The following is a 26,506-nucleotide window of genomic DNA, read 5'->3' on the forward strand; positions in this document are numbered from 1 at the left end:
ACAGCAAAGAGGAAGCCTGGGAAGGAGGAGCACACCAGGGGCAATGGTGAGAGCCTCTGCAGAGACTTCCCAAGCACAGTTGAGCTCCCATTTGGCTGATGGCTAATGATGTTCCTGCATCTTTTCATGTATTTATTGGTCATTTGTGTATCTTATTTGGAAAAATGTGTATTTAGATTGTTGGTCCACTTTAAAAGTTGGGTTATTTGTCTTTTTTATTATTGAGTTGTAAGGGTTCTTTGTAGGTCCTATTAATAGATAGAAAACCCTCAATATTACATGGTTTGCAAACATTTTCTCCTGTTCTGTGGGTTGTCTTTTCACTTTCTTGAGGATGTCCTTTGCAGCAAAAAAGTTTTAAATTTTGATGAGGTGCAGTTTTTCTTTTGCGGCCTGTGCTTTTGGTGTCATATCTAAGGAACCACTGCCTAATCTAAGGTCACAAAATTTATGCCTATATTTTCTTTTAAGATTGTTCTGGTTTTAGCCCTTATTTTTAGGTCTTTGATACATTATGGGTTGATTTTTGTATATGGTGTGAGGTAAGGGTCCAACTCTTTCTTTTGCAGGTAGCAATCCAATAGTCCCAGCACCACTTGTTGAAAAGATTATTCTTTCTGCATTGAAGTATCTTTGCACCTTTGTCAAAATGAACTGTAATATGAGGCTTTATTACTGGATTCTTGATTCTGATCCACTGATCTATGTCTCTTCTTAGGCCAGTACCATACTGTCTTGATTGCTGTAGGTCTGTGGTAAGTTGGAAAATGAAATTGGGACATGTGAGTCCCCCAACTTTATTTTTCTTTTGAAGAATGTTTTGGCTGGGTCTCTTGAATTTCTGGATGAATTTTAGGATCAGTTACCAATTTCTACAAATAAGCCAGCTATTTCATGGGAATTGCATTGAATAGGTAGGCCAATTTGGGAATTATTATCATCTTAACAAGATTAAGTCTTTCAACCAATGAATACAAATGTCTTTCCATTTATTTACGCTTCCTTTATATTTTTCAACAATGTTTTTTTAGTTTTCAGAAAAGTCTTGCACTTCTCATGTCAAAGAACTTTGTGAGAACAATTTCTTTTATTTTTGAGACAGAGTCTCGCTGTGTCATCCAGGCTGGTGTGCAGTTGCACAATCTCTGCTCATTGCAATCACCACCTCCTGGGTTCAAGTGATTCTTGTGCCTCCTGAGTAGCTGGGATTACAGGTGCGCACCACCCATGCTCAGCTCATTTTTGTATTTTTAGTAGAGACAAGGTTTTGCCTTGTTGGCCGGGCTAGTCTCGAACTTCTGACCTTAAGTGATCTGCCCGCCTCGGTCTCCCAAAGTGCTGGGATTACAAGTGTGAGCCACCGTGCCCAGCCCTAAGAACTTCGTGAGAACAATTTCTATACAGTGGTGGGGGCAGCAAGCTGATGGTGGTGGGTTGAGGGGTGAGACTCACCTTTAAGGAACAAAGCAGGTGGTGGGAGTGACTGGGCATGTGGGGTGCACATGTGAGCTGCCCAAAGAACAATGGAAGTAGGACTGATCTCAGGGTCCTGGTGAGGCTGGAGACTGAGAATCCATGGGGCTAGAGACACACCTGCATGGTCTGTGCCCATCCTCAGCAACCCAGTTGCCATGGTGATGGCAGTGTGATCCCTGCCCTTTCCGAGGCAGGAGATGATACTGCTACCTTTGTGTCCTGAAATGGCAGGGACATTTGAAATGAATCAGCCTATTTGGATAACAAACATTGATCCTGGGCAATGTCCAGAGTGACATCCTTGCTGATGGTGAGGTGCAGTCCCATGAAGAGGGGACAGAATTAGGTGTGTCATTCAATTGGTAGTTCTCCTACACTCAGATCACCCCTGTTCCAATGCAGAGCTGTCCATTATGCACGAGACCTGTGCACTCATCAATCATGCCAGCAAACCACCCCACAATCACCTGGCCACCTCCAAAACTGCCGCCCCTACTGCGGGGCCTGCCAGTCCCTCACAACTGTATTTCTTTGGGCAGTTTCAAATTAGTGGCTAGCATCCACGCAGCAATTTCAATTTGCTATTCTGCAGTTAGCTCCACAAAACAACCGCCACAGCCAGCCCCAAGAAAGCAGCAATTTCTTGGTGAGGCACTATCGTGATGTCAGGGAGGCGCTTGCTAGATGAAGTAACAAAGGGTAATGGGGCAGAAAATGCAGGAGCAGCCTGTGTGCCTCATTCTTTACCACCTTCGCCTCAGACACAAACAACTGACTGAGTGCACTGGAGGCGCAGATGGGAGGAGACACTGCTTTCCTTCTAGGAGGAGGAGAAAGGGAGCGGGCCTGGTCCAGGTGTCTGCCGGGGGCAGGGGTGTGTTTGTAAAAGTGGCAGGGGTTGCGGGGGGCGTACTTGGAGTTTGCACTTTGCTGAAATTCTAGAGGTGTGAGGGCTTCTCTCAAAGGTTGCTGAGGACAGTGTGAGGGGAACAGGAGTGTGGGCAGGAGGACAGAGAATTCTGGAGTAGGGCCCATTTGGTTCTAAGACAAGAGGGCCCCAAAGGCAGGTTTTGGGATGATGTTAAGAGCAGCGCCAGGGCTGAGAGGGCCGCAGGGATGCGGTGTGGTTTAGGTGCACCAGGAGGGCTGACCCTATGGGCAGAAGGCGAAGCTGGTGGTTTGCCCTCAGTGTCTTCCAGCTTCTGCTGTGCATGGTGGGGAGAAGGCTCTAGCCTCTGCATTCTGGCAACCTTGTTTCTGAATCCCAGCATGAGCCCCGAGCAGCTGTGTGCCTTCTGGGAGCCTTTGTTCTCTATTGTGACACAGAGAAAACAATGCCTTCCTCTCAGAGTTGCCGGGAGTTTCCCTGACATCTGTCTTGTGCTTGGGAAAGAGGAGGTGTTCAATCGACGTCCCCCACCGCTGCCGGGGTCCTCCTTTTCCTGTCCGCAGCAGTGTCCCTGCACCCGCGAAGTTTGACGTCCATGCTCGGGAGGCGTCACTGGTCTTCGCCATGCCCCATCCCCGGGTGAACTTCCTGCCTCTGACTGTGGGAGGGGTCTCACCCCAAAGGCAGAGGTGCTGGAGGGTGCCTTCAGTCACTGTGGATTTTCAAGGGGATTTCCCGGAGTCCTTTAACCCCAGGGCAAGGTCGGCCCTGCTGCCTGTATGGCGGCTGTAGCTGGTGGAGTGCCAGCCTCCTGGATGTTCTTCTCTGTGCCTCTGTGCCCTTGGGATCAGGGCAGTCTTTGGGATAGAGGCCGGGGCAGGTGGGAGGAAGGACACTGGGCTCCCCCGGTGGCCGAGTGATGCAATGAGGAGCAGTTACGATGCCTCCCGGGCTTCTCCTGCCTGTGGATGCCTCTGCTGCCCTTGGCTTTGGGTCGCCTTCAGAATGTGGACGTCCAGTGCTCATGGCTACGTGGGGCCCTGGTGGCTGAGGATCTTGGATGAGACACAGAGTCTCCGAGGCTGGGAGGCTGGGAAGGACAGCAGGACTGGCCCGGTCATGGCCCTGGAGATGCAGGAAGGCAGCAGGAACTCTGCAGCCCTGCTCCCTGAGGGCAGGCCCCGCAATGCTATCACTGCACGGTGCAGGTCGAGTGGAGCTGGAGTTCCGTGTAGAGCTGGGCATGCACAAGCAATGGTTTCCTCCCCCGCCCCTCTCCTGCTGCAGCATTGGAGCCAGGGGTGGAAATACTGGGGGTGGGGGGTGGAGGATGGCGTTCATGCCTCTTGCAGCTCTGAGTCTGGGGTGGCTCAGGTCCCCTGGTCGGCCTTGCAGATGCTCAGGAAGCCGGGATGTGCTTTGGCTTGAGGTCTCCTAGGACTTATCCCAGGATGTGACTCCTGGTCCTCAGTGCAGTTGACCTCCCCAACAGACGACAGACTCCTCTAATGGGAAGGGAACCGAGAAAACGTCCAATTCGTCCACAACAAAGACCATGCCTCCAGTGGCCTTCATTTCCTACAGGGACAAAGCGAGGCATGGGCAGGGTTTGCGCGAATCACGGATGGTGCTGAGCAGTTCGCTCTGTGTCAGCAGCAAAAGGGCTGATTCAGGGCAGGGTTCTGCAGGCTCGGCTGCTGCTTCATGGCTTTCCGTTCCCTCCTCAGTGGGCCTCCTTCCCCTCACATCCACTCCCTTTATGCGAGGGTGTTTACAGGGCCTATATTTCATTCCCTGCCTCCAGCTTTCTCTCAAAGGCCCCCTCTCAGCGCTCCTTCCCCAGTGCTCCTCTGGCTCTCTCAGGAGGAACATTCCCATTCCCCTCGCTCTCCGAGATTCAGGCGTGCAGTGAGCAGACAGCCGCAAGCACTGATGGCAAGCCCAGGGCACTGTGGGAGAATGCAGGGGGCTGCATGAACTCGGAGTCCGCGCAGGCTAAAATGCTTTCATTTAATAATAAAGGAAGCGGAGGCTCAGAGAGGTTAAGTTACTTGTTTAAGGACACACAGCCAGCTGTGTGAATGTTGTGCATGGCTGGTCTGAGTTCCAGGCCAGTGTCTTCCATTCCCCAGGCTGATGTCTGGCGTCTGGTGGGAGAGGGAGTAGCCCCTGCCCGTGAATGAGCCAGGTTTCTGATAACTCCAGGTGTGTGACATCTGGGATGAAACACTGCCCTGCATTTCTCTCAGACGTGGGACCTGGTGGAGAGCCCCGCCATTCCTGCCATCCATTTCGCATCACTACTTGTGGACCTTTTCAAGTTTTTATGCAATGCAGCAACTTCGCCAGCAGAGGGAGCGAACTACTAGAACCCCAGATTAAATAATAAATGAGTTCTCTGAAGACCTTCTGAAATGACAGGGCAATCAAGGCTCATTTGGGGAAGAAAAGATTGAGCTTCCACTCTTTATCCAAATCATCTCTACCTGCGAAAAGTGATGTATAATACATAAGGATCAAAAGTGATTAAAATCCTTATGAATTTAATCAGAAATTCACAGTTAACCACTATTTGCTTTGGTGCAAATTGATGTGGAATAACAATCTCGTGTATCTGCACATTTTTTTTTTAACTTGTGGGAAATTTGCTGGTGATTTGTGGGGGGAAGTGGCGGGTGGGGGGGACCATTGAAAGGAGAGAAAAGAAGGAAGGAAGCAATTGAAACAGGACTCCCTGGAGGCCCCGAATGCTGTGCACTTAGCAGTTCTGTTGAGGGTCTTTGTTCATAAATTTTGGGCCTTTTGCTATTTATGATGATGAACAATAGGAAATCCTAATAATAACTCCTATGTGTGCCATTTGCTTTAACTGAGCAGAGTTCTCTGAATTGTTCGTTACCTCTGAATCGTATGTTTGGGTGGAAAATCCCTCTCCCCTTTCTTCCACACTTTCTTTCCTTTCCTTCCAAACTATGCCTCATAAAGTCAGACCACAGAACCCTTTCAAATACAGAGAGGACAGACAGACCGAGACCACTACAGAGAGCCTCTGTGTTTCCTTACTTGCTTGAAAAGGCAAGACCTTCTCGAAAAGTAGAGGTAGAAAAGGCCAAAGTAAGGCATGAGAAAGTCCTCACCATCTTTTCTGCATTGGGAACTTTTTTGTAGAAGGTTTTTTCTGTGTCTTCAATCCACACCACGGAGGGCTGGAGCTGTCGAGCCACCTGCAGAGGAAAAGGCAGGGCCCTGCTTGTAAATGCACTTCCCTCTCAGGTGTGCAGAGCCCTGCTTGTAAATGCACTTCCCTCTCAGGTGTGCAGAGCCCTGGTTGTAAACGTGCTTTCCTCTGGGGTGTGCAGAGCCCTGGTTGTAAATGCACTTCCCTCTCAGGTGTACAGAGCCCTGGTTGTAAATGTATTTCCCTCTGGTGTACAGAGCCCTGGTTGTAAATGTATTTCCCTCTGTGGTATGCAGAGCCCTGGTTGTAAATGCACTTCCTTCTGGGGTGTGCAGAGCCCTGGCTGCAAACCTGCTTCCCTCTGGGGTGTGCAGAGCGCTGGTTGTAAATGCAGTTCCCTCTCAGGTGTGCATCTGCTCACCCAGGAGCAGGGCGAGGCGCTCCCTGTCTGGCTCCTCAGCTCTGCCGCACAGGCACAGGAATGTTCTGCAGCTCCAAACCTGCCCCACCCTGTCCCCTCCTTCACAGCAGGAGAAGTCCCCCTCCCTCCCCTAACCCCCTCCTCTCTCAGTCCTGTTCTGACAGAATGTTTGAGGACAAACATTCTGCTCTAGGACCCCAACATCCTCTCAGTTTGGCTTGAAAGAAACCCCCAGTTTTCTGCTGAAAATGAATGGAGAAGGGGGCCACGAGTTTTAATTACCGCCTCTGGCCGTTCCCAGGTTTATTCAAGTTTGCTTACCATGAGAAAAACCTGTTTCCGCACTCGGGCCCCCACGAGGCTATTTGTTCATCTCTGTTTGGCTGTGCCTTTGTGGCCCAGGGTCCCCCTGAAAGGCGGCTCCGAGCCCCTCTGGACAAGCAGGGCCTCGCGACAGAGCTGGGATGGGACTTACCGTGGGCCCGTGAATAATTGCTGTACACCTAACAATCTCTTCAAAGCACCCCCGTGATAGCGAAGTTCAGGTATTTTTGCAACAATTTGTGCTTTGTGCGAAATTGTGACAGATAAAAGCCGTGGTGAATACAGCGTTATGTACTCCTATTTTTGTATTTCTTAAAACATCATTAAGGCAGCAGGCATGATTTTAAACCAAGACAGTCATTCAACGAATGATGGAAAAATCACTAGGGACACTCCACAGCCTGCCTCCCTGTCATTATGTACGAAGTGGCAAGTCGGGGCTATAAAGCAGATTATGCACCTTCAAAGGCAGAAGTGGGCACTGATTGAACTGGATCCTTGTGCTGGCCCAACGCCTGGGCCGGCTGCATTCCCAGGCCCCAGCACACACGGACATTCAGAGAGAAAAGAGTGCCAGCCAAGCACCATTTGGTAGGTGTGGTTTTGCAGACCCAGAGTCACAGAATTTAGGAACTCAGAATCCCAAATTTTAATCCTGATCCCTGAGCCGGTGTGGTGTGATAACTGCAGTGAGTGAGCTGGCAGATGTGTACCATGCATCAGCCACCCATGTGCCCAGCATCACACATGGCCAGAGCCAGCACACACCTGGCACTGCCTCCTCCTGGAGGCCTTCGCACATGTGGAATAAACTGCTTATCTCATCCGAACCCTACGAAGCAGGAACCATTGGTATCATCCCTGTTTGCAGACGAGGAAACCGAGGCTTGCAGATATTAAGTGACGGCCCTGGTCACACAGGTCCAGCGTGGCAGAAGCAGGACTGGAGCCCAGGCTGGGGGCTAGAGTCTGTGCTGGCAGCTGAGGCAGCCTCCATGGGTTCCCTCATCTACTCTTACCATGAATGTGGGGCCAGCCCTAGGACCTCTGCTTTGGAGCTGAGAACTGAGGCCCCAGAGATGAGTAGGTGGTCATGTTACAGTGGGGAGCTAGTCGGGCATGAGCAGAGCAGGACAGGGCTCCTTCCAATACATACACACACCAGCAATGTCAGGTGACCATCCCATGATGGGCAGGAGGTTGCTTACTGTCTCTATAATAATCACTGGTCACAGCCGGCACTGGGAAACGGCAGTCTCCCTATAAACAGAAACACCGGAAGCTGGCAATCAGCAGCTTCCCAATAAGATCTCAGGGGTTGGGCGAGTGGGCTCAAGCATGCGCATTAAGAGGTGAAATGGTGGCGTTTAACTGGTCTAGGACCTTCCAGGGACATTCGACTGGTAAGGGAAGAACGTCTCAAGTGAGCGTGCGCACAACTCCAGTAAACACACTGTGCATGCTCCCTCCCAACCACCGTGCATGCGGACAGCACACCCCAAGGGAAGAATCAGGGGAGAAGGGACGAAAGACCCCAGAAGCATGCCAACATATAAAACCCAGGCTGGAGGGCAGTGGCGCGATCTTGGCTGACTGCAACCTCTGCCTCCCGGGCTCAAGCGATTCTCCTGCCTCAGCCTTCTAAGTAGCTGGGTTTACAGGGGCGTGCCACCATGCCTGGCTAATTTTTGTATTTTTAGTAGAGACGGGGTTTCACCACGTTGGCCAGGCTGGTCTTGAACTCGTGACCTCAAGTGATCCGCCCGCCTCGGCCTCCCAAAGTGCGGGGATTCCAGGCGTGAGCCACCGCGCCCGGCCAGTGCACCTGTCTTTCAAGTCACCCACCCCGCGCTCTTCCAAGTATCCTTTCCTTCCTTTCCTTCCTGCTCTAAAGCTTTCTAATAAACTTTCCCTCCTGCTCTAAAACTTGCCGAGCCTGGTCTCTCCTTCTGCCTCCTTGGTCCAATTCTTTCTTCTGAGGAGGCAAGAATTGAGGTTGCTGCAGGCCCGTATGGATTTGCCACTGCTAACATACTTTGGTGCCACATGACTTGGATACGTTTTGCTGCTAACAAAACCAAAACCCTCATCTTTAAATCCCAGAGGCCTCGCCCTCTTCCTTCATGGGCCATCACTTCTACATCGGATATCAGTAAATACACTGTGTATGTTCCCTCCTAAGTGCTGGCAGGCCACTGTGCATGCGGACAGCACACCCCAAGGGAAGAATCAGGGGAGAAGGGATGCAAGACCCCAGAAGCATGCCAAGGTATAAAACTCAGGCTGGAGTGCAGGGGTGCGATCTTGGCTGACTGCAACCTAGAGCACCAGACCTAGCCTTCTTTCTGCGGAATGTAGGGGTGACTTGCATTTGTGGGCACTTTATTTTGGCCTTGCCACTAGGATTTTATTTTTTGGCGTGATCAGGGAACATTTTTACACTGCTGCTGGGAATGTAAACTTGTACAGCCGCTATGGAAAACAGTGTGGAGATTCTATAAAGAAGTAAAAGTAGAACTACCATTTGATCCGGCAATCCCACTACTGTATCTACCCAGAGGAAAAGACATGAAAATGATACTTGCACACACGTGTTTATACTTGCACATGCAGCACAATTCACAATTGCAAAATTGTGGAACCAACCCAAATGCCCATCAGTTAATGAGTGGATAAAAAACTGTGGTATGTATATGCAATGGAATACTACTCAGCCATAAAAAGAGATGAATTAACAGCATTTGCAATGACCTGGATGAGACTGGAGACTATTATTCTAAGTGAAGTAACTCAGGAATGGAAAACCTAACATCATATATTCTCACTAGGACGCGAAGGCATAAGAGTGACACAATGGACTTTGGGAACCTGTGGGGAAGAGTGGGAGGGGGTGAGGGATAAAAGACTACAAATAGGGTGCAGTGTATACTGCTCAGGTGATGGGTGCACCAAAATCTCACAAATCACCACTAAAGAACTTACTCGTGTAACCAAATACCACCTGTACCCTAATAACTTATGGCAAAAAAAAAAAAAAAAAAAAAAAAAAATCAAAATCTGAAATCTCAAATCAATGCATAGGTTATTACCTATAGCACCTGCCAGTGGACTTGAGAAGCGAGTCTATTTCAAAGCCTAGCCGAGAAGACTAGCTGATGAGGAGAAACACCAAGCCGGGTGCTTTGCCCCCGAGCTTTCATCAATGAAACAGACAAAATGCTACAGGAAAAAGGAACTCTCTCCTCTTCTCTCTTCATCTTTGATTTTTTTAAAAAAAGCTTAATAAAATCAGCTCTCTGGTAGATCACAGCAAAGTATTACGTGATTCTCCAGCTTAAACATTCTGTGCTTCTACAAAGAAAGCTTTTGCATGAAATGTAGACTCGAAGGGGCCTCTGAGTTCTGGTCAGTGTGCAGGAGAAAGTCGCGGCAGGAGGGAAATCCAGGAGAAAATGCAGGGCGTGCTCAAGGGCCTTTGGAAATGGAGCTCGACGCTGTACACTGAACTGATCTATACTGATCCCGGCTGGGCACCATACCCTCCGCTAGAGCAGCAAGGGCAGGAAGAGGAACGGGTTGGGTCCTGTCCGAACAGGGTCACTCCAGCCGGGAAGTGCACCCAGTCAGGAGCAACAGCACCAGGTGGTGTTGACAACAACATGTGCTTGAAAGTTGGAGAAAAGAGATCCCTGTGTGCGGAGTCTCACAGTAGCAGGTAAGAGAGGAGGGACGGAGCACGAGCTGGAGAGGGAAGCCTCTTTCTTTCACTGACAGTTCAGTGCTTCTCACTGGGCTCACCTGGGGAGCTCTGGAAAATACGACCTAGGTCCCAGCCCTGGAGATTCTGGTGTGACTGGGGTGTCGTCCGGCGCCCGCAGGTTTTAAAGCTCCCCAGATGACGCTGAAGAGCAGCGTGGTCAGGAAGCCCCACCCGGAAGCAGAGATGCCTGTTATGCGCTGGCTTAGGCACAGGTGCCCAAAGACCCTGCCCTGGTTTCTCTGCACTCTCTCAATACCACCTTGAGGGCTGATCTCATCCACTCTGGTAGCTTCAGTTGGTGTCTACGTGCTGACCACACCCAAATGCACATCCAGAGCTCCAGGCCAGAGTTTCCCATTCCCACATGGAATGGGAAGCCTCAGAAGGCCACCTTCCCTCCCTCCATCCTGCCTCCTGCCGGTTCCGTGTGACTCTGCTCCTACCCAAGCCAGAGGCTTGGGTATCCACCCTTGTCTCATTCCCCACGCCTAACAGCCCCACAGTCTATTCATGGCACTTCCTAATCCCTTTCAACTCCAAGTCTTCCATTCTCTCAGCTCCTTGGTGCAAGCCCCCGATTTCCTTCCAACATGGCCTGGGCACTGCTGCCAAGGGACGGAGCTGAAGAGCGAGGAGGGGGCAAGCTCCAAGGGGCCACTGTTCCCTTACAGCTATTTTAAGTTTAAGTCAAAAGCTTCCCTACTTTCAGCCCAAAAGTAAATAAGAACATGAGACGTTGTATGTAAAAAGGTTTACACTTCTTAGAGAAAAGATAATTTGTAATAACAAAGGCAAGACCTTATGGTTTTCAGTACCTCTTAAGAATCTTAGTTTTAGAATTGAAATCAATGGAGAAATCATCTTCACATCAACAACTTTCTCTTCAGATTGGATAAAGAAAATGTACATATACACCATGGAATACTATGCAGCCATAAAAAAAGAACGAGACCATGTCTTTTGCAAGAACATGGATAGAGTGGAGGCCATTATCCTTAGCAAGCTAATGCAGGAACAGAAAACCAAATACCACTTATTCTCACTTATAAGTGGGAGCTAAACAGTGTGAACACATGGACAAAAAAAGGGAACAACAGGTTCCGTTGAGGGTGAAGGTTTGGAGGAGGAAAAGGAGTGGAAAAAATCATTACTGGGTACTGGGCTTAATGCCTGGGTGATGAAATAATCTATACAACAAACCCCTGTGACACAAGTTTACCTATGTAGCAAACCTGCAAACATACCCCCGAAATAAAAGTTAAAAACAAAACAACCGTCTCTCGTCTTAGCTGACTGCACTCGTGGCTGCTGTGGATTACTTCGCACGATGTCCACGTGGCAAGCAACGGGTTTTCCATAGTTCCTATTGGGACCTTTATTTTCTCAACCCAGGTGGGAATTGCAGATGTGAACACCAAGAATTTCAGCGTTAACTTTTCTCTTTCTGCTCTTAACAAACGAAGCTGCGCAGCCTTGAAACAGGAATCGTACTAACTTGGAATGATTGTGAGACTCACAGTCTTGTTTCCAGCATCTGATTCTAAACCAGTTGTTTTGAAAACGGCGGCACTGTTCTGTTGACTGTGACGTCAGTGATTGTTCCTATAAGTTGGAGCTCCTTCAGAACTAATGGGGGAATTCCATGCTTCCTGTATTTTTAACACACACCTGTGAAGGAATTCCTTTCCCTAGTTCACCAGCTTTGGGGATACACAGGTTGTACGGGGCACTCTGGAGTGATGTGGTTTGGAAGGGCTCAATTGTTACCAAACAAAACAGAAAACGCTTCCCAAGGGTGTTCTTGGATGATGATAACAGTACAACTAACATTTGTTTGCAAAGTGCTCTGGCGTCCAGGACACCATTTCCATCCTCGCTGGATACATGCTCCATGTGTGCCAACCACACCCCGCGGCTCTGCCCTTTCACAGATGAGGATGCTGAGGCAGAGCCAGGTGAGGGGTGAGTCATGTGCTGGCCCAGCACCCACAAGGCCTTGCATGGGCCAGGTGGCCACCACATTGCCAGGGGAGACGGGATGCCTATTCCAAAGTGTCTCTCTACCCTTGACCTGTAGCATCCACTACCATCTTTCATCCCAGCAGGAAGAATCCTAAAGCCATCACTGTCTTGCCCTCCAGAGCTCGGATCTCTGGCTTTCCCGACCTTCCCCTGGGGAAGCTGAGGGGCCTGCTGGTCATGGGACCCCTGGTGACCATGTTCAGGTCTGACCGCAGAGAAGACAGGCATGGAAACTGAGGCAGTGTCAAGTGGAAGCTGCTTTGTCCAGGAGGGATGAATGGGACAGAGGCTGCTTCTCTTGGAGAAGAGAAGACTGGAGGCAGGTAGGTTTGCTCTTTTCGAATGCGTGAAAGACTGCCATGGGGAAGAAAGACAGGTTTTGCTAGGTTTGGCCCTGAATGTAGAATGAAGGCTGTTCTTTCATTTCTTCCTTTATAAGACGTTTACAGAAGAGCTTTGATGTGCCAGGCACTGTGCTAGGTGCCAGGGTCACAAAGAGTAATAACGCAGGGTCCCCGACCTCCAGGAGCCCACCTGTGGTAGGGGAGAGCAGACCTGAGGTTGAGGGTGTTCCAAGGAAATCAGGATGTCAGTGAGGGCCACCAACGACAGAAAGGGGAAGTGGGCAGGTGGAGGGAACTAGGAATGGAGACCGCAGATAGCGGTTAAAGCAGACAGGCCTTCCAAGGTCTCCAGAAGATCAGATGGTCTGAAGTGGGGGGTACGGGCCAGGAGCCAGGGCACAGGGTGAGGTGTCCTCACTTGGGGCACACGGGGAGCGCCTGGCACTTCTGTAAGGGGTCAGAAAAGTGCGTGGCCGTGCTACAGAGGTTGCTTGTATCCTAGAGGCCGTGGAAGGCATGGAAAAGACTTAAATCAAGAACTTTGATCCTTTTTATGTTACAGAAAAATCCCTCTGGGGAGTGTGTAGAGGAGGATGTGGTGGGAGCTGTGCCGTCCTCGGGGAGCAGGCAGGTGTGGGCGGTGGCACAGTGAGGACACCTCCCAGGCACGGAGGTGCTGCGGGGCTGCTGCAGGGAGAAGATGAGAGCCCACAGCGGGGGATAGGCAGGGCAGGATGGGGAGGGCAGGACTGGCCAGACTCGGTAACAGTGGGTTGTGGGTTGCGGGAGGGGGCTCGATGCTAGATGCCCAGAGGATGGTAATGAGGAGGTCAGTGTCAGCTGCCATGAGCCCCCGCACAGCGGGGCAGGCAGGGAGGGCTGCTGGGGCCAGAGAGGAGGAGAGAGGCAAGGGCAGGAAAGGCCTCCGAGGCCACAGCAAACCACCAGCAGTGGACGCCTCAAGAGTGGAAGAAGGAATTCCCAAGTAAAGGGGGACAGTGGATGAGGCCGGGAGAGGGTGGCACAGAGCCCGGGGCCACACAGGGAAGACGATGGTACAGGAGGAGGTCTGGGCTGCCAAGGGGCAGCAGCTGTGGAGAGAAGGGACGGGTCTGGAGGGATAGCCAGCCTCGAAACCAGGGCGCCAACGAGCAGGGTGGTGGTGGGGGGGTGGCCAATGGTGGCCCGTGCTGGCCAGAGAGTTTGGTAATGAGGAGGTCACTGGTGGCCTTGGCAGGGAGTGGAGGGGACAGAGCCAGGTGACAGGGAGAGCTCCTGCAGAAAGACGGGCAGACAGTGAGCCTGGGGAGCATGTGGCGCTGGGGTAGTCAGTGCCCAGGAAATGTTTGGGGATAGCACGGGCTAGGGACAGAAGGCAGGAGGACGGGCTGGGAGGAGAAGGGCTCATCTTCCTCGCACCACAGACACCAGAGGGCAGGGTGGCTGCTACTGCAGAAAGTGTGCAGGCCACACAGGAAATGTTTGCAGGCACCTCTGCTGGGAATAAGATCTGCTCTTACGGTTTGCGGAAAAGCGGTGTTCTTTAGTAAAAATCTCAGAATATACAGAATGGCATAAACAACACCTTTCTCCCTCCACCTAGAATCAACCGTCGAACATTTCCTGTCCTTACAGATCCTTTACGAAAATGGGATCTTGTTCAACACATACTGCTTTATGGGCTGCTTTGTTCATGTCATATGAAAGTTATTTCTCCGTTATCAATTTTAACAGGAAGCACCAGGATTAGGGTTCTAATTAATCCCCTGTTTTTGAATGTATAGATGGCTTCCATCTTTTACTACTCCAAATAGTACTTATTTAGGGCACCTGGCTGAGAATTTCCTTAGAATGACTGCCAGGAGAGGCTTCCAGGTGGAGGGGCCCGGACGTTCTGTGCGTGTCGTTTTTACGCGTGCTGTCGCACTGCCCTCCTGGGGGTTCCATCTGTTTACACTGTCCCCAGGAATAAATGAGGGCCCTGGCTCTCCACCCTCTTCTCCTCAACAAGGATTAATAATAAAAAACTCTCTGCCAATTTGCTAATGAAAAATGGTATCCTTTGCTTCTCTAATTTTCATTTAGCTATGAAAAGGCTTCATTTAAATTACCCACAGATAGTCTGAGGTCATGGACAATTACATTAATTAATTCATAATTGAACTTTCCAGAGTTCTGTCGGATAGTTCACTTCGCCTGCCAGTAGAGGGCTCTTCGCTCCTATCAAATATCACTAGAGGGTTTTTGTTTTGTGTCAATTATGAAATAAAGACAAATCTCCACCGTGTGCTTTTTCAAATGCTAGCAAGTTCTAGCAAACAACTAAAGACGTCTCCATCCACATGCATTTTATGGGATTGGTCTTTTGTATTTTCCAAAGAAACACTGTCAAACCTTCACCATCAGAATTAGATTCTCGGGGGATAATGGCTCAACAATTAAAACCTGTTTGTGTTTCGGCACGCATAGGTTATGAAGATGCTCTGCCCAGATGACCCCTGGACATTTTGGAGGTTCTCTCTCAAAGGATCCTATTTTGCTTGCCAAGGAGAACTGCAGGAAAAAAACAGCTACTTTTTTTTTTTCCAGCTGCTGTGTCTCAGCTGAAACTCATTCACTCATTCATTCATCCCACACGTATTTACGGTGCATCTGAGAGCTCTGTGGTAGGAGGCAGGGGTGTCTGGGAGTTGGGAGACATGGTCCCTGCCTGTGGAGGCTGCAGCTGCCTGTGTCTGAGTGGGTGACGCTGAGTGAGGTGCTGCGGGGTTAGGGAGCGTGCAGGGGAGTAAGGCTTATTTGCAGGGGGAGGGGGTTCACTTTCCCATACTGTGGTCACTTGGATTCTGTCTAAATAGTTCATGTGACATTTTGGCCTGCATTTCCACTATTGAAAAATTATATTTTAAGTTTCTTTTTCCTTGTAATACCTTTTATGTACTTGCAGAGGTTACTTCAAGTCCTCACTGCAGTTAGTTGGACATAAACCATAAATGATCATCAAAAGAAGGGCAGAGGTACACTAGAAAGAGAAGCCTGGCTGGGCGGACCCGGGGTGGGATGGGAGGTAAACTGAGGCAGAGCAAAGCACCAGAGAGGAGCTGGGATGCAGGGGCTCACAGGAGAGACTGGGCAGAGTAACTAGGACAGGACATGCATATATGTGTGTGTATATGTGGTCAATGTGTGTGTCAGTGTATGTGAGTGTATGAGTGTGTGTGCATGTGCGTGTGCATGTTAGTGCGTATGAGCGTGTGTTAGTGTGCACGTGTGCGTGTTAGTGTGCATGCGTGTGCATGTATGTTAGTGTGCGCGTGTTTGTGTGCATGTGTGTCGGGGGCAGGCTGGTGCTAGTAACAGGCACATGTCGATGCAATCAGTGCATCTCCAGACTGTGTTCAAGGGGAAGGTGTTGGATGGTGGGGGGCGTCAGGCTTACAAACCACCTGAACTTAACTCTTGAAGCCCCATCTCCTCCTCAGCCCTCTGCCCACCACACTAGGGCTAATGAATTCCCGCCAGGTGGCACGGACTCTGGCCAGCTTGGCGAAGCCTGTGTGCAAAGCCATTCTCAACTTCCCAAGGCACCTCCATCGCCTCCACCCCGAGTGTTTCCGGGTTGCCTAAACATTTTGAATGCTTGTGGCCTCAAACCCTGGTCCGGCATCGTCCCCACTGCCCCGATACAGAACACCTGCGGATGCCACGCTGTGGTTTTGGTGATTGACAGCCTGCAGAGTGTGTTTCCACGCCTGACTGACACACAGCGCCCGGGGCCTCCACAGCCTGATGCCCTCCCCCCGTGGGGTGCTCCCTGTCGTCACTGGACAGGTAGAGCGGGATGTGTATCCCGGGTCCTGGAGAAGCCTGGCCCTCGTTTCCTTCCTCCTGGGAGTCCCTTTCCCACGGCAGCCTCTGACACAGCCGGACCTGGCTACATGGCCCACCGTGGTCTAGGGGCCTTTCGTGTTCTTTTTTCTCCTTCTTTCTTTGCGGGTGCATGTGTCTGAATTCCGAGAAGTTTCCTGTGTGTGGGGGTCTAGGTCTCCCTCCCCGCCTGGGCCCCTCCCCGGTGTCTGGTTTGACGTGGCCTCCCAGGACTGACGCCGATGTTCCAGGCAGTGGACACAAGGGCAGAGGCCTCACTGGCCGTGCAGAGGCCTGCACCCCCACCCACAGCGGGTTTTGACGGACTCTGGGCGCTAGTGAGGTGTCTGTCTGGGTTCCTTACTGTAGCACATGGTGGGTGTGGCCCCCTGTGGGGCGTGGAGAGTGGGGAGGCCCTGCCTGTGTGAGAACAGGTTCTGTGGGAGCTGTCTGCACTTCCTCCTCCCTTTCGTCGGGAACTGAAAGCTGCTCTGAAAAATAAAGTCTATGTAAAGAACAAAAGGTTCTGAAGCCATGTGCACGCCCCTCCTCAGCCTGCAGCTGCCTCCGCACACAGCTGAAGGGGAGCCTGGCCTCTTCATGGATGACGCGCTCAAGACTCAGGGCATTGGCCTCCCACCATGTCCACACCTGAGGCTGCACCGGCGTCGCTAAATCCTGCGTCCCTCTCCCCTGTCCTTGCTCCTCTCTTCCCTCTCCCCCTGTCCTTGCTCCTCTCTTTCCTCTCCCCCTCCTTTTTGATCAGCCCTGTTTTGGTGGCCAGGTGTAGGCCTTGCATCATCCTTACTGATATCCACCTTGTAAAATGAGACTAACATATTTATTACACTAATTGTACATTTGTGTGTGTGTGTGTATGTGTGTGTGTGTTTTAAATACAATCATCCACAAATAGCAGCAATGTCTTTGTCTGGGTTATTAATCAGGAAGAGAAGTCTTCTCCTATAGGAACATTCCTTCTATGAGCTACAGAAACTGGCCAGGCGACCCTGCGGACACCTGGACTCGCCATCCACACCACCACACACCACATCTGGGCGAGAGCCCTTGGTGTGCTGCCACAGGCTGCTGGCTGTGAGCCCACCGAGGAGCCGGGTGGTGGTACTGAGCCGGGTGGGTGGTACAGGGGCACAAGGGCATTGAGGGTCCCTTTTGTCCAGATGCTGCAGACCCCTGTGGGCCACGTGTTCTACAGTGGACACTGCCTCGGCCCCATTCTCCCAGGTCCTCACTCTAACTCAGCCCTCAGGGGCCAGGTCGCCAAGCAGAGGGCAGGAAAGCAGAACCTACGAACCTCCGGGGGCAGAGAGGACCCTTGCCCAGGACCAAGAGGGCCGCTGAAGCGTCCTCTGGTCCAGCCTCCTACCCTGCGCCCTGCCCTGGCCTCCCCTTGCCTCTCTAATGAGAGGTCTGGAGGGTGGGGGCAGTCTCAGTGGCAAGGGGGATGCAGGAAGAAGCAGAATGGCCTTCAGTTGCTTCACCGTCTCACACTGGGATATTCCCAGCAGACTCGCTGGCCCGGGAAGAGCCTTATCCCTGTGTCTTGTGGAGGGCACAGCCTCCCACAGGGAGGGGCACGCGGAACCGAGGCTTCCCCAGAGGCCAGCCGGGGGGCCATGCGATGGTCTTGGGGCCCAACCTGGACTGAAATCCAGAGGTCAGTCCTCTGGTTCTTTTGCATTTTTGTTGAAATTCAGCACTCTGAGTGTCAGTTTTCTCATCTGTAAAATGGGGATGTTAATTCCTACCTCATCAGAGCTTTGATGCAATTAAAAGAGAAAATATGTGTAAAACGCCTTAGCGTGTGCCTGACTCCAGGGCAGAGGTCAGAAAAAGCCACTCCCACTCCTCTGTGCCCTGATTTACTGTTATACAGACTCAAGGAGACTGGCACCTGGGGTGGGTGATAGGCAACAGCCCTGCCTTACAAATTCTTTTACCTGTGAAATGCTTATTGCATGTTCATCATTTGTCAAATATTTATTAAATGGTTAGACAAATATTCCTTATATTTCCAAGATATGTATATTCTTTTCTATGTATAGCTTTAGTAGTATAGGGAATCTGAAATAATAGTCATTTACTTGTAAACGCATTTCTTAAAAAGGAGACGCTTCCCCTCACCCCTCACTCATTATTCTATTAGTTACTGTGTGTAAAATAAAGAAATCTTCCAAACGCAATGATCACAAAATGGATTTGAATTTACGGTTGTGCAACCAATCGGAGACTCATTTTCCCTGCGTGCTTCCACGGTGCTATGAGTAAGGCGAATGCGACCTGCCTGAAGTGAGAAATGACGAGTATTTCCCAGCAGTTTCATGATTTTGCCTCTCGAGATTAACTTGGTAACAGGACTTCTCTCTAGGAAGACTCCATGAGGAATCAGGCCCTTCTGTTATTTCACCTTCTCCCGCAAATGCCACCAACCATATTTTGCTGCCCTCGAGCCACGACCCGTGTTCTGTGGCTCACACGGCACAGTCAGGCACTCCAGCTTCCTGCCGCCCATGTACCAGCACGAGCATCCTGTCCCCCCTGCCTGTGGTTAATTAAAAGCAAATACTTCTTTGCAATGCAGATAGCTGCTCTGTCAGTCACACTGGGACACGGTGGCCTCACTACACACAATTTTTAATTGAATGGCTCCCACTCCTGAGACCTCTGGGTCTTTCATTAATCAGTTATATACACAAGAAAGGTGAAGCTTAATGAGGTGTGTGTCAGGCACTCTGACATGAAGTGGCCCAGGTGGGTGACTGTGGTGCTCCACATTTTAATAATTTGACACCCAGCATTTTGCGGTCCACACAATGCCAGTTTGTGATCATTCTAATAGATGCAAAGATCACTTCTCTGGTATCAAGACAAAATCTCTCAGCAGCAGGAACAAAGACTTTCCTAGAGTGAGAACAGAAAGATCACATCCTTGCTCTGTCCTAGATTCACACCAGGAGCTACTAAACTGTTTGGTGGGTCGGAAAACAGATACTTAACTCAGTCCTACTTCAGTGAGCAGCTGTATAATGCAGTTTTGAAACTTGGAGGCTCTGGAGCCAGACTGTGTGAGATCCTATCATTGCACTGCAACCAAGAAAATTACTAAAATGACTTTTGCCTTAGTTTTCTTATCAGAAAAATGGGTATAATGATAATGCCTACCTCATAGAGTTGTTGTAAGGACTGAATGACTTAATACATAGTGATGTATGGAACAGTCTAGGATATGTGGATGCTTACAAAACACTAATATTTTTATACTTATGTGCTTCTGTCTGTTACTTGACAATGTCAAATGTCAACAAAATTTGATGTTTAGAATGAACAAATTTAGGTGTTCTTTTGGGCAAAAGGATGGGTTCATTTTATCTTTCCTCTGAAGAACTTAGTGCTTACTGGTAGTTAAGCACATGGAGGCCACAAGTCAGGTTGCCTGGCTTCAAATTCCAGCTCACCTTCAAATCATTGGCTAATTTTAGATGTGTGCTTGCGTGGGGGAAGATTCTAAGAAGCTCTGTGAAAAGCAATAGATGAAAAACTAAAAGAACGGAGCACATCCCTCAGCTACTGCCAAGTCAGAGGAGCTTGGTAAACAGGCTTTCCATTGAAACCTTGGACTAAAGACCATCTTCCAGGATGAAGAGATTTGCTTTGGACCACAGACAAAGCCAAAATAGACCCATATTAACAAAATGGAAAACGAAGCCTCTGCAAGTTCAAGCTGATCAGCCAGTAATTTAACTGCCTGCTAGAACAAAGCCCCGCTTGCTTCAGAGGCTCCACAACGTACCATCCACAATGTCTAATATACAGTAAGAATTATCAATCAGATGGAAAAACAGAGAAATGTGACACATGGTCAAGGGAAAAGCAGTCAAATAGAAATAGGCCCCATTATGACCCCGGTTTTGAAATGAGCACATAAGGGCTCTAAAGCAATTAAGTTCAAAGACTTGAAGGAAAAAGATGGTCATATGAAATGGGCGGATAGAGAACTCTGCAGAGAAATGAAAACGAGTAATAAGCAAATGTAAGTGCTAGAAATGAAAAGCAAAAGATAAGAAGATCAGAAATAAAAAATAAGCCACAAGATGGGCTGAATAGCAGATTAGAGATGGTAGAAGAAAGGGTAAGTACATTTGAATACAGATTAATATCCAATGTGGGAACTAGAAAGAACAGAACCTCAGTGACTTGTGGAGCAATATCAAGCAGTCAAATGTGTATATAATTAGAGCCTCAGAAAGAGAGGAGACAGAGAATGAAGTAAACACAAACTGGAGAAAATAATGGCCCAAAGTTTCTAAATTTGATTTAAAACATATGTTTACAGCTTCAGTGAACACAGTGAGCTACAAGCAGTATAAATACAACAACAACAACAAAAACCAAAACCAAACACGAATGTCTAGACACACCATAGTCAAACTGATGAAAATCAAAACAGATAAAATCTTATAACTATTCAGAGAATAATGACACAGGAGATTGCACAGGAGATAGAATTATCTATCTACACATTACACACAGGAGATAAATAATTCAAAAATTTGTTAACTTTTCATAAGAAACAAAGAAGGCCAGAAGACAATGGAATAATGTCTTAAGAGTGCTGGAAAAAAGGTCAACCCAGAATTCTACATCCAGCAAAAATATCCTTCAAAAATGGAGGCAATGTAAAAATATTTTAAGATAAATAAAATAGAGGCCAAGAAAATTTGTTGTCAGCAGACCTACACTAAAATAAATGCTAAATGAAGTTCTTTAGCTGAAAGGGAAATGATACCAGGTGAAAACTTAACTTGACAGAAACACAGAGAGTACTAAAAACAGCAAATACATGGAGATGTATAAAATACTGTATTTCTTCTCTCTTAATTTTTTAAAAATACAAATGACTGTGAAATGCAAAATAACATTCTATTGTGGTATATATAACATTTATAAATGTAAAATGTATAATAAGAAAATGAAGGACAGAGATAACAAGTGGATTATGTTGTCACAAGATTCTCATATTTTATGTAAAATACCATATTAATTCTACATAGACTGTGATAAATTAAGAATGACTACAGTAATCCGTAGGCCAGCACTGAAAAATAAAATTTAAAAAGACCAAAAAGAAGGCAGGAAAAGAGAAGCTGAATGAAAGAGGAACACATGGAGAACAAATAGCAAAATGGTAGACCTAACTCAATCATTTAAGTAATTGCATTTAAAATAAACGGAGCAAATGCTCCAGTGAAATGACATATGTTGTCGGATTGAATAAGAAAGCAAACCCAACTGTGTGCTATCCATAAGAAATGCACTTTAACTATAAAGATATAGACATATTGGAAATAAAACAGCATAAAAATATACCATATACCCTCAGCATAAGAAAGCTGATGTGGCTCCATTAGTATCAGACCAGGTAGATTTCAAGACATGGAGTATTTCCAGGACAAAAAGGGTCATTTCATAATGATAAAATAATCAACCAGGAAGGAAGACATAACAGTCCTAAACGTGGATGTATCTCATAACAGTGCTTCAACATATGTGAAGCCACTGACAGTACTACAGGGAGAAATATAGAAATGCATATAGTTGGAGAGCTCCTCAAAATTCTCAGAAATTTTGAAATACTAAAAAATACAAAATTAACCTAAACAATGAAATGAACCAGTGAAACCGATAACTAAATGAAAGGTACAGTTGATCGATCCTTAAACACTCGTTTGAACTGTGTGGGCGCATGTATACACAGATTTTCTTCCACCTCTGCCACCCTTAAGACAGCAAGGCCAACTCCTCCTCTTCTTTCTACTTCTCCTCAGCCTCCTCAATGTGAACAAGACAAAGATGAAGACCTTTATGATGAACCACTTCCACTTAATGAAGAGTAAATAGATTTTTTCTTCTCTATGGTATTCTTAATAACATTTTCTTTGCTCTAGTTGATTATAAGAATACAGTGTATAATACATACACCATACAAAGTATGTGGTATTCAACTGGTTCTGTTATTGGGAAGGCTTCCAGTCAACAGTAGGCTATTGGTAATCAGCTTTGTAGGGAGTGAAAAGCTATATGTGGATTTTCAACTGCACAGGGGATTAGCGCCCCAACCCCTGTGTTGTTCAAGCATCAACTATAGGTAAATGACTTGAATATAAATTTCAAAAAAAAGTTGTACAATGATCATATGTGCATGAAAATGATGGTTACACATTGCATACTCCACAGATTCCTCTCTGAACTCCTTCCTTACAAGCACGAGAGAAAAGGAGAGTGGCATGTCCTGAGTTGCTGCAGTGGGAGGGACCATGTGGCTAAGGGAAGAAATCCTACTACTGTCACTCTCTCGTTTCTTGGTGTATTAGCATGACACTAAGGAGGAGACATTCCTGTCCATTTATCATTCCTGTAAACTGCCTCGTTGATGAGCATCTCTCATGCTTTAGAGCCCCTCAGAAAGCAGACACAGAGCCAACACCCGACCTCCAATATGGGACAGTGTTTGCTACCAAGTAGGTTTTGATACAGTAAAAGCTGGCATGGCAGTTAACTGAAATGAATAGCATAAGGCTAACCTGGAGGTTCTGAAGCAAGTAGAGATTAAATTTTGTAAAGCCTTCGTATTAAATATAAAATATTCTGTATCAAAGTTCTTTCAAACACATTCATTTTGTGATGATAAAATGGAGACCCAGGGAAGCTAGCAGCTTAGCTAAGATCACAGAGCTGCTCGGATCCTGTGATATCACCGCATCTTTACATTACTCTGGTTGGCTTAGGTGCCTGCAGGCTTCTCCATCACGCCTGTGTGAGGAGTGCACAGAAGCACAGAAGGTACCATACCTTGGTAACTCACGTCATGTAAGGAAGAATCCAAATAATGCAAATATCTCTACCTGATGTCAATTATTAAAGTGAGGTGGGCCGAACAAAGCAATTGTGGGTTTAATTTTCAATGAGACATGAAAGCATTTCCAGAAGGGTTCCTGTGGCAGAGGGAGGGTGATCAGGACGGCACGGTAGGGTGCTTATGGAAAGAAAGAAGTTGTTTCTAATTGTGTGTGTTTGGCCATATGCAATAATGAAGTAATTTTCAGGAGTAGACAATGAGGAAATTTAAGAGAGTCATGCTTGTCTGCCAACAGAAATTGTCTGCAGGGTTTGGAAATGTAATTTGAAAGAGGGAGGAGAGTTGGAAACCAAGAAATGTAATCAATACCTTGAAGACTGCATGCAGCATCATTTGGAGGCCATTTTTACCAGGGTATTTCCCAGCAATGTTAGAGGAGGACAAGTTGAAGAGGTTGGCTCCCGTTTCGGTGCAGATGGCATGGACCAGCATTTTCTTCCCTACCCCAGACGGCCCGGCTAACAGCAGCGATTTCACCAAAGGAGCTTTTTCATGCACTGCTGCAGAACCTAAAAAAGGCAGAGGCAAGGTGCTAATGTTCTGCCAAGAAAATCAGTGGTTCTTCAACTAGGATAACTCAAGGTCAAAACGGCATCGTGTGACCCCACTTTCTGCAACAGTGATAAAGGTGTCGAAAGCATTTCAAACCAGAGACACGCCTCCATCCCAGCCGGCTCCGTGACACTTTTAATTTGTATGTCAGGGCTCGTGGTGGAGCCATAGGGTCTCTGCGGGTCCTTAATGCCCTTCTTCTCCCCCTCTCCACATCAGTATTTCCCCGAAAATCATAATTTTTAAAGAGCATTCCTGCAATAGCTCACCTTTGGCTGTTTTCTTTTTCTTTTTCTTTTTTTTTGAGTGCTTTCTCTGCTTGTCAGCAGCAGCATTAAATTCTTTTCAAGCTTGGGAAGAGGAATGTGGAGACACAGACGATAAGGTTGACTAAGTATTTATTTCCTTGCAACCCTCTTGCCTACCATTTAGTGATTCTTGTGAGATAAAGGGAAGACGGATCCAGGCAGCAGTAGCCTGAACTTCTTTCTCCTGCCCTGATTTCTAGCTGTCAGTAGCGGCAGAGTTAACCTGACACTTGATAATAAAGTGACTTGGATGATTAGAGTCATTCGGAGGTTCATGCCCTGTGTTCTCCACCACTGTCAATTTCCTTAGTGCCCAGAAGGGACCTCGGGTGTGGGTCTTCTCCACTGCAGAGAACACAAGCAGAGCAGGTACTGGGCACAAAGCAACTGAAAAGTGAATGGGATTAAATTCTGGAAAGTGCTGCGATCAAATCATTTACTATCATGTTAGTTTGCGTTCTGTCACTTAATGGGCTCTTTTTGATAATCTGTAAATGCCAATAAAATGATTATGCTTTTCTTTTTTCTTGTATAATTGAAAAGATAGAGAAACTTTAAGTGATGACTGGACATGTCATTCTTATGGCTACCTACCATTCTCCACATAAACTCAGAAAATGGTTTTGAGCAAATTCTCTTCAAAATGTAATTCAATGAGCATGCTTTTTTTGTGGTTAGTAAGGGCTGCGGCAATCTAACGGGGTAAAGGAGAGACTTTTCCACAACAGGAGAGAGATGCCATTCATGTGCCCTGCATTGGACACCTGGGTATCAAAGGCTGCTCTGTGTTGGCCCTGGCTGGGAGCTAGGGCGGGCGCCCGTGGGAGTGGGGGCTGTGGTGGGGAGTGACACAAATGTGGAAAAGACTCAGGGTTTGCTGTGGACAGTTCAGGCCGGGGGGGAGCTGAACCTGAGTTGCCATAATGAGAACGGGAGGCAAGCGGTGCGAAGGTCCAGGAGAGCCACAGGGAGTTCAGAGAAGAAACTGCTCCCCATGGGGGACTCAGGCTGGACTTCCAGGAGGGGGTGGCCCCTGGGCTGGCCTCTGAGGAACGGGCAGAACGGTAACACGCAGTGAGGGGGTGTGTGGGCAGGCTTCACGTGGGGCCGGGAAGCCAGGCTGGCACAGGGAGGGGTGAGGAGCCAGCGGTCAGGGACCTGAAAGGTGGTGTGGGATGGCAGGTGCCAGGGGTGCTGGCTGAAGCCAGGGGGCCGGGAGAGGTTTCTGGGAGCGGGGCAGGGAGGAGAGAACAGTGCTGAGGACAGAGTCTTGGGTTGGGAGGGGCGGCAGGAGGCAGAGGAGCAGGGGCGGGTGAGTGGCCCTGGGAGAGTGTGTGGCAGTGACACGGGAAGTGGCCTTCCAGAGAAAGGAGGTGGTCACCAAGGTCACCCAGAGATGTGAAAAGGGTGGTCCCAGGGAGGCCTCTTCCACTGGGGCCTGGCTGACCTCAGGGAGGGCAAAGGTGGGCAGAGGGCCCAGGAGCTGGCAGGACACACGTGTGCCAGTGTCCACAGCTCTTCCTGCCCCTCTTGTAGAGCTACCAAGAGACACAGTACGGTTCCAGTTTTCCCACCTGAGCCCTGTTCAACTTTCCGAGGATTAAGAGATAACAAGGAGGCCGGGCGCGGTGGCTCAAGCCTGTAATCCCAGCACTTTGGGAGGCCGAGACGGGCGGATCACGAGGTCAGGAGATCGAGACTATCCTGGCTAACACGGTGAAACCCCGTCTCTACTAAAAAATACAAAAAACTAGCTGGGCGAGGTGGCGGGCGCCTGTAGTCCCAGCTACTCGGGAGGCTGAGGCAGGAGAATGGCATAAACCCGTGAGGCGGAGCTTGCAGTGAGCTGAGATCCGGCCACTGCACTCCAGCCTGGGCGACAGAGCGAGACTCCGTCTCAAAAAAAAAAAAAAAAAAAAAAAGAGATAACAAGGAGGCCAGTGTTCTGTGTCCTCAACCCAGTTTAGCCCCTTCCTAGCCCTGTGACTCCAAGGAAGTGCCTCTGCATCTTGGAACTGCTTATGAATCAGTAAAAGCTGGACCACATCCACCTGGAGGCGTCTGGCAGGAGATGAAACAGCGGGCATGGTTTCTGCTCTGGGAGCACGCCTCCTCCCTTCACTTCTCCGTGATCTCGTGTGGCAGTAATACCTCCAGGAGGGTGGGTGGATGCTGACCAGACACTTCCTGGGCTTCCCCTTCTCTACCAAGGTGGTTTCAGAGTCTAAGCCCCAGCCCCAGGCTGCAGCCAGGGTCTCCTGGCCAGGTATGTAAGCGGCCACGACATGTTCTCAAGGTCCTCTGCTGAGTGGCCGGGTTTTTAGTCTGGGCAGTGGCCACCATTTATATATATATACACACACACACACACACACACACATATATATGTATATAAAATATACACATATATATGTATATAAAATATACA

The 26,506-nt window shown here is 48.6% G+C and overlaps 1 protein-coding gene across 2 annotated transcripts in view; it reads right to left on the minus strand.

Moving 5' to 3' along the window:
- Positions 1–26,506, minus strand: part of IQCA1 (IQ motif containing with AAA domain 1) — a 171,544-nt gene that overhangs the window by 15,137 nt on the left and 129,901 nt on the right. For both annotated transcript variants that reach the window (XM_023228745.1, XM_023228744.2), the window contains 2 exons: positions 23,528–23,727; positions 5,503–5,589 (listed from right to left, as the gene is read on the minus strand). In XM_023228745.1, coding sequence (XP_023084513.1) covers positions 5,503–5,589; positions 23,528–23,727 — 287 coding nt within the window. The remainder of the gene's footprint in view (positions 1–5,502; positions 5,590–23,527; positions 23,728–26,506) is intronic.

The sequence above is a fragment of the Piliocolobus tephrosceles genome, chromosome 11 (assembly GCF_002776525.5).
Source record: "Piliocolobus tephrosceles isolate RC106 chromosome 11, ASM277652v3, whole genome shotgun sequence".
NCBI lineage: Eukaryota > Metazoa > Chordata > Mammalia > Primates > Cercopithecidae > Piliocolobus > Piliocolobus tephrosceles.